Below are 18,155 nucleotides of genomic sequence, written 5' to 3' on the forward strand. Positions count from 1 at the left end.
TTTTTTTCACTATGATAAATTATAAAATAAGCAGCTAAGTGAATGATAATATACATTCATACAATGTAACACATAGCAGCTGTGAAAAAGAATAAGGAATTCTTTATGTTCTGGTATTTTAAGATCTTCAGAATACACTGTTAGGTAAGGAATGCTTCTGCTTCCCCAATTGAACCCTGACCGACATGAACAGTATATGTATGATATGCTATTATTTGCATAAAAAGGGAAAAAAGATTATGCATTCACATTTGCTTATGAATGCACTGACTCTCTGATAGGAAACAAGAAACTAAGAACAATGCTTGCTGGTAAGAGGAGAAAAGGGTGGCTGTGAAACAGGGATGAGAAAATCTTTTCCCATATGTTCTTTGACTTTGGGAGTTGAACATTGTGAATGCATTATCATTCAAAACAAATAAAATTTAATGTGCTACAACATACATTCAAACAGCAATGAAAAGACTATAAAATGATAATTCATAGGAGATCAATCTCACAGATGTCCACTTCTAGACCTGGCTGAACAGAGAGTTGTTATCTTTCTGATCAGTAAAGCCCTGGTAAACTCAAGAGACTTAGCTTTATTTTGTTAGATTTTCTTGACAGGAAGAATATGCTTCCAAGGTATTGTCATGGTGGAGGAAAACAACAACCTCAAACCCTTGACCCTCAAAAATCTGCCCACCTATTTGGAGATGAAATTATAGGAAGAGAGAAGGTAAATCTGCTAATGGCTTAACAAAAACACTTCTGGATGATCCGTGTATGCTTCCCTAAAAATGCAATTAAGATGTTTATTAATGTTTCTTCACATGCCATCAGTGCCAGGATAATTAAGGTACACAAAGACAGGAAGATGTGCACAAATAATGGGGATTAAAAAGTCTTTTCAGCTACTATAATGGTTTGGGAAGGATTCTGGCTATCTGAGTCTCTGATAAGGTATTCATTATAGTTGGTATTTGGTTTGTTCAACATTTTCTCTCAATTACTTACATTATTAGGAGAGAAGCAAGGTCTCCAATATCCTCTGGATGGATAAATGGGGGAAAGGGCTTAGTGTTGCCAATCAAGATGAGTTTCCTTAGCACAAAAACTTTCAACGACCAGTGGTCACAGGGGAACCCAGCCATATACAGCTTTGGTAACCAAAAGAATGCAATGGAACTTGCAACTAGCCTTGCTGCTATGACCTGCCCCCTTGTGCCATTTCAGTTTTTTCCTGCCTCTTCCCTCCAATTTTGGCATTAGGTACAAGGGTTGTCAGGACTTAGGTATTCGTAATACCTATGACTGCCAATCCCACATAAATATCAAACATGGCTATATTAGATCCTATATGAATAAGCCCTCTATCCTCAGTGCCTGGTGAAGTATGTGAAGTTAAGGTTTACTGGTGCACAACATTCATAGAGCATTTTTAGTTCTAAAGTGCTATCCATGCACAAGGAAAAGAAAAATAGGAGAGAAAAGAGAAAATTAAAGGGGCGTAAGGAATGAGTAGGAAAAAACTGTGTCAAAACTTAAAACTATTCTGGAAAAGTTTTCCTCCATTAACTATTTTAACTTTTATTAGATAAAGTATATTTGTTCCATCTGCTTCATGTATATATAAAATTCTAGTGTTCTTCTCATTATCTAATACCCAAAACCTAGTGCCTTCAACTTCTTTTCTCCATTTAGCTTTTTCACTAAAAACAGTTATAATGTGGGGAAGAGTTTACTCATCTGTATGATCGGCATCCCTCTCAAATACAGAAATTCAACTGTTCTCTTACTCACCGCAGCTGACAAACAGTGGTGACTTGGAGGAAGATAATATGATGGAAACAAAATTAAAACCTATCTTACGTTTATTTCAAAAGAAAAAAAGATTTTTTTTACTATGTTTTAAAAATGGAGGGAAAAGTGTTTATGAACTTAAAACTATTTTATGAACTAGTTTATGAACTTAAAATTATTTCAGCTTCTGTGAAAAAAGTATATAATGACATAATTGCTCATTGACTAATAATAACAGAGCTGAGAGATTTGACGTCTAAATTTAAATATTAAAATGGTCTTTTAAAGTTTTATACTAATGCTACTATTGAGCTTACCAAATTTCATACTTCAAATTACAATTATCCCATGAATTATAGACTTCTGACCCTTGCAAACTTCACATTCTAATTGACTTCTAGGGAAGGTGGACAGATATCCCACAGTTCTGAGATACAGATAAAACAAAGAGTTGTAAGGCTGCCAAACTGATTACCAGAGAATCAAATATAATTTCTCCCCTTTTCAGTTTCTACCTTTACTTTCCCTATTCAACTTGAGAATAGCCTTATTTAAAAAATTAAAACTTTCATTTCCCTTTTAAAAACACAGTATTAGACAAGATGGTTAGAATTATTCATTGATTAAAATACCTCTAGTTTTTGACAACATAAATCTTTACTTTCCTGACTGTTATACTTTATATAAGAATATATTAGTCAACTTTTAATATTTTACTAATGCAGTAGAAAATCAAAATAGAATGAACTCCCTAGGAAATTCACATACACACATAAGGTCTATCCATGTTGTTGCAAATGGCAGGGTTTCCTTCTCTCTCATGGCTGAATAATATTTTAGATACACACATACACACACACACACACACACACACACACACACACACACACACACACACTACATCTTCTTTATCCATTCATCTGTAGATGGACACTTAGGTTGTTTCCATAGCTTGGCTATTGTGAATAATGCTGCAATGAACATGGGAGTGTAGATATCTCTTTGAGATTCTGATTTCATTTCCTTTGGATACATACACGAAAGTGGAATTGCTGGATCATACAGTAGTTCTATGTTGGTCAAAGGGTACCAGTTTTCCAATTATAAGATGAATAAGTTCTGGGAATCTAATGTACAGCATGGTGACTATAGTTAACAAAACTGTAATGTATACTTGAAAGTGGGTAAGAATGTAGATCTCAAGTGTTCTCCTCAAAAAGAAATGGTAATTATGTGAGATGATGGAGGTATTAACTAATCCTGTTGTGGTAATCATTTCTCAACATATAAGTGCATCAAATCATCACACTGTATACTTTAAACTACACAGTGTTATATGTCAATTATATGTCAATAAAGCCAGAAAAAAATAAAGAGCAAATTTAAAGAACAAAAAAAAAAACTGAGTAAAATAAGGCCTGTACTTCTGTTATTTTAAAGAGAACATCTAGTCCACGAATCAGGGAATAAAGAAGAAAAACATATTAGTATAGCTAATATATAGCTAACAATCCTTGGTCTACATGTTCAATTATTCCAACTTAATAAAATCTGATTCAGTAATGTCTTACTATTTAAAGGATTCTTTAACTCATTTAACTCGCTCAATATAGGATGACTACCTAAGTCAATGGGATATACAAAAATCACAGTGCCTTCCTTCTGATCATTTGAAAAGAAAAGGAATGAAGAATTCAGAGAAGAGAATAATCACTTCTGGTTGGCTGGGAGTAAGAAAAAGAAAGAATGGGATCATGGAAGAGCCGACATTGATGATTTTGACCTGAGGAAATAGGAGGTTAGGAATAAAAGAAAAAGGCATCTTAGAGGAAAGGTGAGAAAACACTGAGATGGTAAAGGAAAGAGCAAAGGAACTAGAGGGTGGAGGAAAAGTAGGAATCTTTTAAGAGGAAAAGAGAAAAACTTTAAAGGTAGATGTGGACCAGATTTTGGAGGCATTCAATACTTAGGCTTTTACTTAGAACTTTTTCTACATTAGACACAATTCTCAAAAGCAGAATGGAAAATAACAAATGTCCTAGGAAGCTGATGGAGGGGGTGGTGGTGGTGAAAGGGGAATTAACGACAGCAGTGAGTGACAATGAACATCAAGAGCAAAGAGAGAAAGATGACCAAAAGAGACACACTTCAAAATGTTATTTTAGAGGGCTATTTAATAGCATCAGTACTGTGCAAAGCCATATTGGAGTGTGGGGTGAAAAGAAAAATCAGTAAAACTAACTTTGTCTTTATTTAAATTTTTGATATTTTGTTTATCACAGATTTTTTGCATTAACTTTGGTTTTTAAAAGTAGTTCATGAAAATATTTGATTACTGAGTTTTCTGGCACGGGAGGCAAATATCCCATTTTTTCGCATAAAAGCATATTCTCATCCGAAGTTCCCAAGGACTATTATTGTACAATAGTTGACTTTCAAACTGCTAACCTTGAGCCATCAAAAAAGGGGGTTAATTCCTCTTACAAATGTTTAAGAGGACAGGGAATTCCATAATTTTTAAAAAAGATTCCCCCAGTGGGCTTCCCTGGTGGCACAGTGGTTGAGAGTCCGCCTGCCCATGCAGCGGATGCGGGTTCGTGCCCCGGTCCGGGAGGATCCTGCATGCCGCGGAGCAGTTGGTCCCGTGAGCCATGGCCGCTGAGCCTGCGTGTCCGGAGCCTGTCCTCCGCAACGGCAGAGGCCACAACAGTGAGAGGCCCGCGTACGGCAAAAAAAAGATTCCCCCAGTAACGTTATTAAAATAATATGACTTTTAGCTTGTATGGAAGGAAGGAGTTTAAGTTATGTAGAACACTCATTTATGCGAAACAGTGACAAGAGCCGATAATAAAGCATTCTGGTGTCTATGTTTTAGTCAGTGTACTAGCGAAGTGCTACCTATATGTAAAACTTTGACTGCTCTTTGAATACTGTTTCTCAACTTTACCCAGGGGAAAAAAAGTTCTTTCCAAAAGCCGTTCTCACATTTCTCTGACCTTATCAAGGTTACTTGTTACCTCTCTTTGGTGGTCGTACATGATACGTTAAGTCATTAATGACCAGTTTAAAGTCGTCAAGGAGGAGGAGGTCTATTCCTGTTGAGGCAGCAACTCGAACGCCATCTGTGAAAATTTAAATGTGAAAATTTTAAGGTCATATGTCCATAATTATTCAAGAATGGTCAGGAAAAAAGCAATCCTCAAAATAGATTTTAAAATTATGTCTTCTCTCTTAAATTTCAGTTAACTTTTTGCCTTACCCCTAAATTCTATGCTAAACAAAGCTTATACTATCTGAGGCTTTTTGTTTTCATGGCAATCTTTTTGGTGAAGATTTAACAACGTGTTTTTCTGGAAGAACTTTATGAACAAGTGAAATAATTACATAGATGTATAGGTGTCAGCTGGAAATCTAGGGTCACTGGGAGAGGTGCATGGATGTCTATGATGGAAGTTGGTTGAGTAAAACACCCAATGTTTTCTAATATATGGTACTTTGCAGTATAGTTACTGATTAGTTGCCAATAATCCAGTAGGGGCAGATGCTAGGGTTAGCAAAGTACACCAAGCTGATCTATTAATTACATTACAAGATGAGTTGAGAATTAAGAATATTTAAAATATTTACACTACAGAAATGTGGCAAATTAGCAACAACTGAGTAAATCCAAGGGTAAATAGGTACTTACTGTACTAGGCTTTTATGTTTTTCTGTAGGTTTAAAATTTTTCAAAGTGAAAGTGGGAAAAATGTAAGGCGCTTAAAAAGTAAATAAATGAAATGGATATCATGTCAAATGGGAATTTTTAGTGCCTTATTTTATATTGTTTTCAAACCATATGTCTTCATTTTGTAAACATTTATGTGAAAGACCTAAGAAGATTTAAAAAGAAGGCGTAATATTTCATATCTTCAGAGATGATGGCTCAACTACTAGAAAAGTTTATTCTACACCTAAGGTAATGACAAAAGGTCTCAAAAGTATAAATGTGATTGATGGTTCATCTTTGCCCATGGCATTATATGTGAGGTGCTTTTGAATGAGATCCCTGTGTATATACCCTTCCTAAAACTGAGCAATCATATTCTGAAAATTGGGAGAGAAATCACTGTCTCTCTTGACATTTGCTAAGCAAAAGATTGTGTCCTAAAGTTAAGAGCATGGGATTCTTTTGCAGTGGTGTATGTGTGTGTGTGTGTGTGTGTGTAAAAACAATTTGGAGTGAAATGATGGGTGGGTGGGAATTAATAATGAAGGTGTATGCCCAGTAGTGGGATTGCTGGGTGGTATGGCAGTTCTATTTTTAGTTTTTTAAGGAACCTCCATACTGTTCTCCATAGTGGCTGTATCAATTTATATTCCCACCAACAGCATGGGAGGGTTCCCTTTTCTCCACACCCTCTCCAGCATTTACTGTTTCTTGATTTTTTTATAATGGCCATTCTGACTGGCGTGAGGTGATGCCTCATTGTAGTTTTGACTTGCATTTCTCTAATGATTAGTGATGTCGAGCATATTTTCATGTGCCTCTTGGCCATCTGTATGTCTTCCTTGGTGAAATGTCTATTTAATGGCCTATGTGGGAAAAGAACCTAAAAAAGAGTGGATATATGTAAATGTATAACTGATTCACTTTGCCGTACAGCAGAAACTAACACAACATTGTAAAGCAACTAGGCTCCAATAAAAATTAAAAAAAAAAATGAAGGTGACTATACCTGGTGAATAGATTGCAACTCTGTCAATTCCCCGATCCTCTTCTTGTAGTTGTCGTAAAAACACACCAACAGAGTCTGAGATAGGTTTGAGTGTGAACTGGCAGCGTTCACGCCGGGATGGTAGCCTCACAGATATCACAGGTAACCCATTTTGATACACCACTGTCACATCTGAATGAAAAAGACCCATAACCATATAATTAGATTTCATTATAAGTTAAAGTGACATTATTAATCTTCTTAAATGGGGGTTTATTATTATTAGTGTGGCTTAAAATGTTTTCTAAGGTTCAAGAATATGCCCTTTAGCTTTAGTTGAAGGTTATTCCAGGAAATGGCTTATGGAAGATCATATCTATCACAACACTTTGCAGAAAAAAGAAAATATGCAAAGGATTATCTTTTAAGTGGGTCAAGGAGAGGCTTTCCCAGGAATTTAAGGTAAAGTTCTTGGTATTGGTGAATACAAACCCTGAATCCATTTAGTAAATTTTTATTAAGTAGCCAGAGATTGCTGGGCCAAATTCTATACCCTGTAGGAGGTGGCTCTCGGGAGCCAGAGCTTTTTTAAGAATCTGTGGGGAATGACATGTGAAAGTACACTAATAAGTGAGACTTACTCAAGTACAATCAACTCATATTTCTGTAGTACGTATAATATTATATCCAAGGTGCTTGATAAGTAAGCATTCTCTTATACAACTTGGACATATTATGATATAATAAAAAACAATTCCTTTTAAGTTCTCTTGAACATTTTCCTGAGGTTAGCAAGAGGCCAAAGCTCAACTTTTGGGATTTACTAACAAAACGTTATTAAGGGAACCATTATAATAAGCTACACAACTGAAAGGATTTTCTACAACAGAACGGCACAGAGTTCCTTATTTCCTTATCTTGTTCCTTAACTGTCTTGATTTATAGAACCTTAGTCCCTAAAACAAATGCCAGAATAACTCTTTCAAAAAAATTTTCAAATGAATCTTTTAATAAATAAATTTTGAACCAGAATTTTTTACACAAGCAACCAAGCATTTAAAGATGATAATTTAGGGATTTCCCTGATGGCACAGTGGATAAGACTTTGTGCTCTCAATGCAGGGGGCCTGGGTTCAATCCCTGGTCAGGGAGCTAGATCCCACATGCATGCTGCAACTAAAAGTTCACATGCCACAACTAAGGAGCCCATGTTCTGCAATTAAGGAGCCCACCTGCCACAACTAAGACCTGGTGCAACCAAATAAATATTAAAAAAAATAAATAAAGATGATAATTTATCACTAGTCTGTGAAAGGAAAACAGGGTTTGGAATCAAATCTGGTATGGAATCCAGCCAAAAATAATAAATAAATAAATTAAAAAACCCCACTTAGCATACTGCTTTAAGATGAGTGATGTTTCTTTTTAAAAAATGTTTTTAAATTTAATTAATTAATTAATTTTTGGCTGCGTTGGGTCTTCCTTGCAGCACGCGGGCTTTCTCTAGTTGCAGCGAGCAGGGGCTACTATTCGTTGCGGTGTGCAGCCTGCTCATTGCGGTAGTTTCTCTTGTTGCGGAGCACAGGCTCTAGGCGCCCGGGCTTCAGTAGTTGTGGCTCATGGGCTCTAGAGCACAGGCTCAGTAGTTGTGGCACACGGGCTTGGTTGCTCTGCGGCATGTGGGATCTTCCCAGACCAGGGCTCAAACCCTTGTCCCCTGTGTTGGCAGGAGGATTCTTAACCACTGCGCCACCAGGGAAGTCCCTAATAATGTTTCTTTATTAGCTTTTTTTAAGACTCAAAAGATACACTCTAAAAGTTTTTAAGGATTCGTATCCCTCAAAATTGAAGAGCCGAGAGGAAATATACATAGAATAATAATGTTCTGGAGATTCTAAATGCATCAAACTTTTCATAGTTGTAGTCATTTACATCTTATTTCCTCGCCTGGTCTAGTAAATTATAATGCCTACAATGAATACAAAAGCCTCACACTACATTGTTCCGTGACTTAAATTTTAAAAGTAACCCTTATTGAAGCATAGTTTATAAATAACAATGTACACTCTTATTTTAAATGAATGTTTGATGAATTTTGACATAATAATCAAGATAAAGAACATTTCCATTAGCCCCCCCAAATTCTCTTGATCTGATTCAAGTTAACCCCTGGGGAACTATTGACTGGATTTTTTCACCACAGATTATATTTAGTTTTTCTAGAGTTTTATACTACTGGAATCATACAGCATGTACTCTTTTGTATCTGGCTTCTTTCTTTCAGCATAATGATTCTGAGATTCACCAGTGTTCCTGCATGCATTAGTAGTTAATTTGTTTTTATTGCTGAGTAGCATTTAAAATTGTGGATACACCACAATTTGTTCAACCATTCACCTGTTGATTGACATGTGGATTGTTTCCAGTTTTGGACTACTATGAATAAACCTTTTATGATTATTTACTCACAAGTCTTTGTGTGGACATATGGTATACCTTTTCCCATCCTTTTACGTTTAACCTACCCACGTCTTTATATTTCAAGTGGGTTTCCTGCAGGCAGCATATGGTTGAGTCTTCCTATTTTATCCAATCTGACAATCTGTCTTTTAATTAAAGTGTGTATATCATTAGCATTTAATAAATTATAAATATTGTTGTGTATGTCTGCCACCTTGCTACTTTTCTTGACTCAACTCTTCTTTCTTCCACTTTTCTTCGATTCATGCCCTCTTTTAGATTAACTGAGTATTTTTTTTACTACATTTAATCTCTACTATTGGCTTATTAACTGTACCTTTTCATGTTTTGGGGTTACTCTATAGCAGGTATTGCCAAATTTTTTCTGTTAAGGGTTAGACAAACATTAAATACTTTAGGCTTTGTAGGCCATAAGATCTCTGCTGCAACTTTAGACTCTGCACTGTGGTGCAAAAGCAGCCCTAGGCAATATGTAAACGAATATGCATGGCTGTTTCAACAAACTTTATTTACAAAAATAAGGAGTGCACTGGACTTGGCCTATTGGGTTTGCTGAACCCTACTCAAGGGTTTACAATATACATCTTTAACTTATCACAGTTAACCTTCAAGTAATATCATACCACTTTAGGTATAGTGTAGAGAACCTTATAACAATATACTTCTATTCCCCCTGTATTGTTCTATATTTTATTTCTACATGTTATAAACCACACATTATTTTTACTTTGATAACTGATTATACTTTAAAGAAATTTTAAAATGAGAAAAATGTCTTTTATATTTATACACATATTTACCCTCTGGTGTTCCTCATTGTTTCTGGTATAGATCCACATTTCCATTTGGTATCATCTTCCTTTTGTCTCAAGAGCTTCCTTAAACATTTCTTGTTGTGCAGATATGTTGACAATAAGTTCTCTCAGTTTTGGTAAAGTGAGAAAAAGTCTTTATTTCATCTTCAATTTTGAAAGACATTTTTGCTATGTAAAATATTCTAGGTTGGCTTTTTTTTTTTTCCTTTTAGTGCTCTAAAGAAATTCCCTTCTGGTTTGCACAGTATATGATAAATTTATGTACATTCTTATCTTTGTTCCTTTGTATGTGATATGTCTTTTTCCCTCTGGCTGCTTTTAATATTTTCTCTTTATCATTGGTTTTCAGCAATCTGATTATAATGTTCCTTTGTATGGTTTTCTTTATGATTATTCTGTTTGGGAATTGTTAAATTTCTTAGCTCTGGGGGCTCATCGTTCTCATCAAACTTGGAAAAATTTTGGCCATTATTCAAATAGTTTTTATGTCTCCCACCCCTCTCCTTATGGGATTCCAATTACACTTATATTAGACCATGTGGTACTGTCACACAGGGCATTAAAACTCTGTTCATATTACTTTAGTTTTTCCCTCTCAGATTCATTTTGGATAGTTTTAATTGCTATGTATGTCAGTGTCACTGATCTTTTCCTCTGTAGTGTTTAATCTGCTATTAATTCCATTTATATTGGTTTTCATTTCAGATATATTTTTCACCTCTAGAAGTTCCCTTTGTTTATTGTTCTATTTTCTATTTTTCTTCATATTATGCTTATGTTTTCTTCTCTCTCTCTGAATATAAGGGTCACATTTATAATAACTATTTTAAAATCCTCTGTTAATTCCATCATTTCTGTCACTTGTAGATCTGGTTCTATTGACTGATTCTGGCACCCCCACCCCCCACCCTGCAGCTTCTTCACATGCCTAGTAATTTTTTTTTTTTTTTTTTTTCCGGTACGCGGGCCTCTCACTGTTGTGGCCTCTCCCTTTGCGGAGGACAGGCTCCGGACGCTCAGGCTCAGCAGCCATGGCTCACAGGCCCAGCCGCTCCATGGCATGTGGGACCTTCCCAGACCGGGGCACGAACCCGTGTCCCCTGCATCGGCAGGTGGACTCTCAACCACTGCGCCACCAGGGAAGCCCGCCTAGTAATTTTTGATGGGAGATTAGACATTGTGACTTTTACATTGCTGAATACCGGATCTTGTTGTATAGTTAAGTTGCTTGCATATTAGTTTGATCCTCTCAGGTCTTTTAAGACAGATCTAGAGAATCCTTTATTCTAGGGCCAGTTTGGCCCCACTTCCAAGTTATGGTTCTTCTGGGAGTCTCTGCTGAATGTTCATGTATTCAGTGATGTCTCTCCTCTCTAGCTGCTGGGAAGTCAAATGATTTCTGGCCCTGAGTGAGCACTAAGAGTTATTCATTTTACAGCTTCTGGTAGTTGCTATTTCCTTGGAAGTTGTTATAGCCTGGCCTTGTGGTTTAGAATTTAACCAAACCCTCAGGCTACAAGCTGAAGCAATGTAAGGTTAATTTCATTTGTTTCTCTTTTCTCAGAGATCAAAGTCCTGTCTTGCCTACTGTCCAATGTTTAGAAACAGTATTTTCATGTATTCTGTCTGGTGTTCTAGCTGTTGACAGCAGGACAGCAATTCCCACAGCAGTTAATCCTTTGTGGATACATGATTTGAATTTTTACATAAAAACTAAAAAGAAGCAAAGTCAGAAATCTCTGTTTATTCCTTCCAAAAGGAGAGTCTGAGTTTCCTAAGGAAAAAGAGGCCAAAAATAGTAATATAAACTTAATACATAGCATGTACCACCTAAAGTTTTCAATATCTAAAGTAACTTGAAATTTTTTTCATTTTCTTTCTCATTTTTAAAAGAATCCTTAGCAATCCATTGTTTCCGTAAGGTCCGAGCCAGCAACATAAATATTCCTATTAGTTCTATAAGCAGTAATGATGATGGGGTCATAAAATTAGGTGATTAACTTGTCTACCTGGTGCTTTCTTCCCTCCAATCCAGTCTTCTTTCTATTGATATATGCAAAAATATTCACACACAGATTTCAAGAAGTAGACAGAGTTGGATTTAAATAAAAGATAGGAATCTGTGAATCTTAAACACATAAAGTATGGAAGATTTCACTAATACATCAGTTTCACAGGAAAGTGCTTAGGGGTTACTGTTTTTAAATAACTGAGACAAAGTCAACAGATAATATTAAGGTCTTTATCACTCAGTTTAACTTTTTCCTTTAAAGATTATGAAGCCTTTAAAAGGAATTAAATATGAAAGCTTTGAGAAACTCTGCATGGATAGCACATTTCAGAACTGACAAACCTTTATTACAATACTGCTTTTGAAATAAAGCCTCAGGTCTCCTTCTTTCCCACACACTAGATTGTAATGCAAATGTTAGATTTCTTGTTTTGCAACCAAAGAATAACAATTACCATAGTTCCTCAAGTTTAACAATATAAAAAATTGCTGTTGGTTGTAGTGAAGTCACAATGGGAATTTACAAGCTAATGACAGCTGTCAGCTACTATTCTCTAGAGATAAATACCCTTTTTAAGTGTAAATTGCATCAAGTAACTTTTTAGTTGGTTAAAAAAAATCTTTTGCTTTGATTTCCATTTCAATAAGTAAGAAATAATCTAAGTATGTTCTATAGCAGTGTGGTTCAAAGAAACCTAGAAATTATGGGGCATCCCATACAAATACTGAGAGACAGAATATGACAACTGATTTAGGAATAAAAAGTAAAGACAAGGAATTTTCCTGAGTAAGAAGAGAAGTGCAAGGACAACAGACACATGGGGTTGAAGAAGTAATATATTAAAAAAAAAAAAAGCTTTGGAGCATTAGGTGTAGAAAAAGTCATATAATACAGATGCTTGTTATTTAGCCAACTGTTAAAAACTCAGAGTAGGAAAATTAGTTGGTGCTCAAAATAATTAGTAAAATCTCCTCTAAAATATACCATTTTATGAACACTGTTACTGAACACAAATTCGTGTGCCTGATGCACAGTGAGGCCAAACAAACCGAAACGTCAGAGTATGAAGCAGAGAAAGGTTTATTGCAGGGCCAGTCAAGGAGAATGGGTGGCTTGTGCTCAAAAATCCCAAACTCCCCAATGGTTTTGGGGGAGAAGTTTTTATAGGCAAAGTTTGGTGTGAGGGCTGCAGGGTTTGTGACTTTCTTCTGATTGGTTGGTGTTGAGGTAACAGGGCAGTGCCCCAGGAATCATGTGCCCAGCCTGAAGTTACCATCTTCCACCTGGGTCGGGGCCTTAGTTCCTGCAGAAGAACTCAAAGATACTATCATGTATATTCCTTGAGGAGGAACCAGGACCCTGCCCCAAGGCTGCACTATTGCTTCTTAACTGTTCCTCCCTTGTTTCTGCATTCCCTCCCCTCCCTGATTAGCAACTGTTTGAATCAGCCCTTTGGAACTCAGGGAAGGCTGAGGCTGAATGAAGCCCATTTTCTACAAACAAGAAACAGGGACACAGAAAGGACTTGTACCCAGGAGCCCCACAGGGTCCTGCTTGGTTTCAACATGACTGTATATCTCTTAAGGACTTATTATGAACGGGAACTGGTACAATAAGGAAGCACATTTAGGGTGTTTTCTGCAGAGATACTTTGAACTGAACTTTATATTATATGATGGATGATTCCAGTGGTTTATGATTTTGCCATCATCTGTTTCTTTTCTTTCCCTTTTCTGTTCTATTCTGCATCAAGAATGTGAAATACAATAATAGAATTTTAGTGTTGGAAGGGTCAGAGAAATCATACAGACTAAGCCCTTCTTCTACAGCTAAGAACAATAAAGTCCAGCAAGGTTAGATGAAGTTCCTAAGATCCACCCATGTTGTCCCACATGGCAAGACGTCCTCCTTTTATATAGCTGAGTAATATGCTCTTGTACATATATACCACCTCTTGTTTATCCATTCATCTACCTATGGACACATAGGTTGTGTCAATATCTTGGATATTGTAAATAATGCTACAATGAACACAGGGAAAAATACCTGGAAGTAGAATTGCTTAATCATATAGTAGTTCTATTTTTAGTTTTTTGAGGAACCTCCATACTGTTTTTCATAGTGGCTACACCAGTTTATCCATACATTCCCACCAACAGTGCATGAGGTTTCCCTTTTCTTCACATCCTCCCCAAAACTTGTTATTTCTAGTCTTTTTGATAATAGCCATTCTGACAGGTGTGAATGATATCTCATTGTAGTTTTGATTTAAATTTTCCTGATGATTAGTGATATTGAGCACATTTTCATGTGTCTGTTGGCCATCTGTTTGTCTTCTTTGGAAAATGTCTCTTCAGGTCCTTTGCCCATTTTTCAATCAGGTTGTTTGTTTCTTTGATGTTGAGTTGTATGAGTTCTTTATATAATTTGGACGTTAACCTCTTATCAGATATATCATTTGCAAATATCTTCTCCTATTCAATAGGGTGCCTTTTCATTTTGTTGATAGTTTCCTTTGCTGTGCAAAAGCTTTTTAGTTTGATGTGGCCCCATCTGTTTATTTTTGCTTTTGTTTACCTTGCCTGAGATGTATCCAAAAAATATTGCTAAGACCTATGTCAAAGAGTGTACTGCCTATGTTTTCTCCTAGGAGTTTTATGGTTTCAGGTCTTATATTTAAGTCTTTAACCCATTTTGAGTTTATTTTTGTATATGGTGTGAGAAAGTAGTCCATTTTGATTCTCTGGCATTTGGCTGTCCAGTTTTTCCAACATCATTTATTGAAGAGGCTGTCTTTTCCCCATTGTATATTCTTGCCTCCTTCGTTTTAGATTAATTGACCATGTAAGTGTGGGTTTATTTCTGCAATCTCTATTCTGGTCCATTGACCAATGTGTCTGTTTTTGTGCCAGTACCACACTATTTTGATATGGTAGCTTTGTAGTATAGTCTGAAACCAGGGAATACAATACCTCCAGCTTTGTTCTTCTTTCTCAAGATTCTTTTGGCTATTCGGGGTCTTTTGTGTTTCCATACAAAGTTTGGGGTTATTTGTTCCAGTTCTGTGAAAAATGCCGTTGGTATTTTGATAGGGATTGTGCTGAATTTATAGATTGCCTTGGGGAGTATGATCATTTTAACAAGATTAATTCTTCCAATACATGAGCATGGTATATCTTTCCATTTGTTCGTGTCATCTTGGATTTCTTTCATCAATGTCTTACAGTTGTCTAAGTACAAGTAGTTACCTCCTTGGTTAGATTTATTCCTAGGTATTTTATTGTTTTTGATACAATTGTAAATGAGATTGTTTTCTTAATTTCTCTTCCTGATAGTTCATTGTTAGTTTATCGAAACATAAGTTTTTTTTTTTTTTTGGCCGCACCATGCGCCCTCCAGGATCTTAGTTCCCCAACCAGGGATCAAACCCGTGCCCCCGCAGTGGAAGTGCAGAGTCCTAACCACTGGACCACCAGAGAATTCCTGCAAGAGATTTCTATATATTAATTTTGTACCCTGAAATTTAACTGAATTCATTTATTAGTTCTAATAGCTTTTTGGAGGCATGTTTTAGTTTCTGATATAAATTAGGCTAACTTTTTTTTTCTTTTAGAGCTGTTTCACATTTTACTCCTTATGCCATCTGAAATATACTTTTGTGAAATAACAAATCAATTGTAACAGCACCATTGACTCTGCCCCTTCTCCTGATTTTCAAAGCTAATTCTATCACATGTCACATTTCCATATATGCAAGGTTTCTCTAATCTGATCCTACAATCTTTCCTGTACCGATACTCCACTGTTTTGATTATTATGGTTTTAAAAGTACATCTTAATATGTGGTTTAGGTAAATCTTTCCCCCCCTTTCTACTCCAAATTTATGTTAAGTATTTGTATAGTTTTAGTCTTTCATATGAATTTTTGAATAAGTTCATCAGCTCCTATTGAGGTTCATATTAGCACTGTAGTGAGTTTATAAATTTATGTGAGGGAAACTGACAATTGTTACAATGTTGTCCTCATATTCATTAACATATTATAACTCTGCATTTATTTCTATCTTTTTTTAGGTCCTTCAATAAAGTTTATTCTTCTCAATAAATGCTTTACAGATTTTTTAATTAGTTTTCACTCATAGATACTTTCAAATAATTTATTTTTAATATTCACTTCTCTGTTCATAAATATAATTCCAAAAGTCCATATCCTTTTTCATTAAATTATGATATATTAGACAAAACATAAGATTATCATTTTAATAGAATAAATTAAATATTATTTAGGTGATAGTAAGGCCCTTCCTTATACATTAAGGCAAAAACATCCTCAAATTTACTTAGATATGTAAAATAGATGATTTAAAATTTCTTTAAATTATTCATAGTATATTAAAAATGCTAAATCTGTCACATACTATCATTTGAAGAACACTCATTTTGAAAAGCAGGTAAATATTTATGTAAAAAATATCTTTTTATATCAGTATAAGAAAGTCCAATTATAGAATCATAACTTTAGTAGTTTGATAAATCCAGTCATTTGGGTCCTTCCAACTGGTAGTATAAATGAACTTAGTGAAATCAGCTATATATTTCATTGTGAACCTAAGGTGAATTAGTATTTGTACAACTGAACCTCTCTCTGTAGAACTATGTAAAAACATTTGTGTGAAGTTATTACGAGGCTTAAATGATAAAAGTTGTGAAAAGACTTAAAGTTATAAATCTTTTTAAAATGCATGGTATTATTGGTTTTATGTTAAATAGTAGTACAACCTATGTACCTTTCATTAAATCTGGTTCTTTTAAAATCTGTTTATGAAGATAATTAATCTCTCATAAATGTTAAAAGCATTTGTGCTAAGTAAAAGGTCATCCTCTTCCTTCCTTCCGTTCATCTACTCATTCTACTGAGAATTAACTATTTTATTTTGCTTTTGTAAAAATAAAATCCTGTCCTAATATAGTGCTCTAACATATTTTTCTTTCTACGAATAATGCTTTTGGGACTTCCCTGGTGGTGCAGTGGGTAAGAATCCGCCTGCCAATACAGGGGACATGGGTTCGAGCCTTGGTCTGGGAAGATCCCACATGCTGCAGAGCAACTAAGCCCATGTGTCACAACTACTGAGACTGCGCTCTAGAGCCCACGAGCCACAACTACTGAGCCTGAGTGCCACAACTACTGAAGCCCGCATGGCTAGAACCCGTGCTCTGCAGCAAGAGAAGCCACCACAATGAGAAGCCCATGCACCGCAATGAAGAATAGCCCCCCACTCACTACAACTAAAGAAAATCTGCACTTGGCAATGAAGACGCAATGCAGCCAAAATAAATAAATAAATAATATTTAAACAAACAAAAAAGAATAATGCTTTTTATGGTGCTGCTTTGAAAGTAACTTCATTAAACCTTGACCCTTGGTTCACTTTAATTTCTGGGTGGTAAAAAGTTGAATATAATCCTAAAGTACAGAGAGTGAAGTGCAGTAGAAGAATGATGGATTTTGGAATCTCAGATTTAGTAGTACTGAAGTTCTACCACAGGAGACACCTTGAATACATGAGCCCATTACTGAATATAACTTTACCTCCGTTTCCTTACCTATAATGCAGAGAGTTTAATACCTCAGAAGGCTGCTTAGGAGATTCAATGAGAATATGGAAAAATGCTTGCCTTAATAGTTTTTCTTGCTTTTTCTAAAATCTACAGTCTTAAAACCCAAAGCCTAAAATCATATAAGTTTCCGTGAGAAAATTTCCAATCATGCCTTTAAACCCCAAGAGAACAAAAATGACTTGTTCCACTGAGGGCAACAAGGGGAAGAAAAGCTTAAGTTATACAAACAAATTCCATGTGCCTAGGTATTTTTGGATAATAGACCTCCTTGAGAACCTGAAGAAGGTATGGATTCCCTTCTTAGACCTACTTCCTGAAAAAATTCAAAACGATTTATACATAAAAATTTTAGATACAATCATTTTGTTGCATTGGAAAATGATTTCCTTCATATTACCTGCTATGGACTGAATTTTGATCTCCCAAAATTTGTATTTTGAAGCTCGAATTCCCCCATGTGACTATCTGGAGATAGTGTCTTTAAGAGGTAATTAAGGTTAAAGGAGAAGATAAGGGTGGGGCTCTAATCTGATAGGACAATGGCTTTACAGGAGGAGTAAGAGCTTTCCCCAGCCCCCACCATGTGGGGACACAGTGAGAAGGTGGTCATCTGCAAGCTAGGAATAGTTCTTACCAGAGCCTAACCATGCTGGCACCCTGATCTTGGACTTCTAGTCTCGAAAACTGTGAGAAAATAAAATTTTGTTGTTTAAGCCACCCAGTCTACAGTATTTTGTTATGAG

General features: G+C 35.7%; 1 protein-coding gene across 2 annotated transcripts in view; it reads right to left on the reverse strand.

Annotated features, from left to right (window-relative positions):
• The window catches only part of MCU (mitochondrial calcium uniporter), a 206,005-nt gene that overhangs the window by 18,726 nt on the left and 169,124 nt on the right, over window positions 1–18,155 (reverse strand). For both annotated transcript variants that reach the window (XM_060034818.1, XM_060034817.1), the window contains exons 3-4: window positions 6,504–6,674; window positions 4,803–4,907 (exon numbers count right to left, since the gene is read on the reverse strand). In XM_060034818.1, coding sequence (XP_059890801.1) covers window positions 4,803–4,907; window positions 6,504–6,674 — 276 coding nt within the window. The remainder of the gene's footprint in view (window positions 1–4,802; window positions 4,908–6,503; window positions 6,675–18,155) is intronic.

Source organism: Delphinus delphis, chromosome 16 (genome assembly GCF_949987515.2).
Source record: "Delphinus delphis chromosome 16, mDelDel1.2, whole genome shotgun sequence".
In the NCBI taxonomy this organism is placed as follows: Eukaryota; Metazoa; Chordata; class Mammalia; order Artiodactyla; family Delphinidae; genus Delphinus; species Delphinus delphis.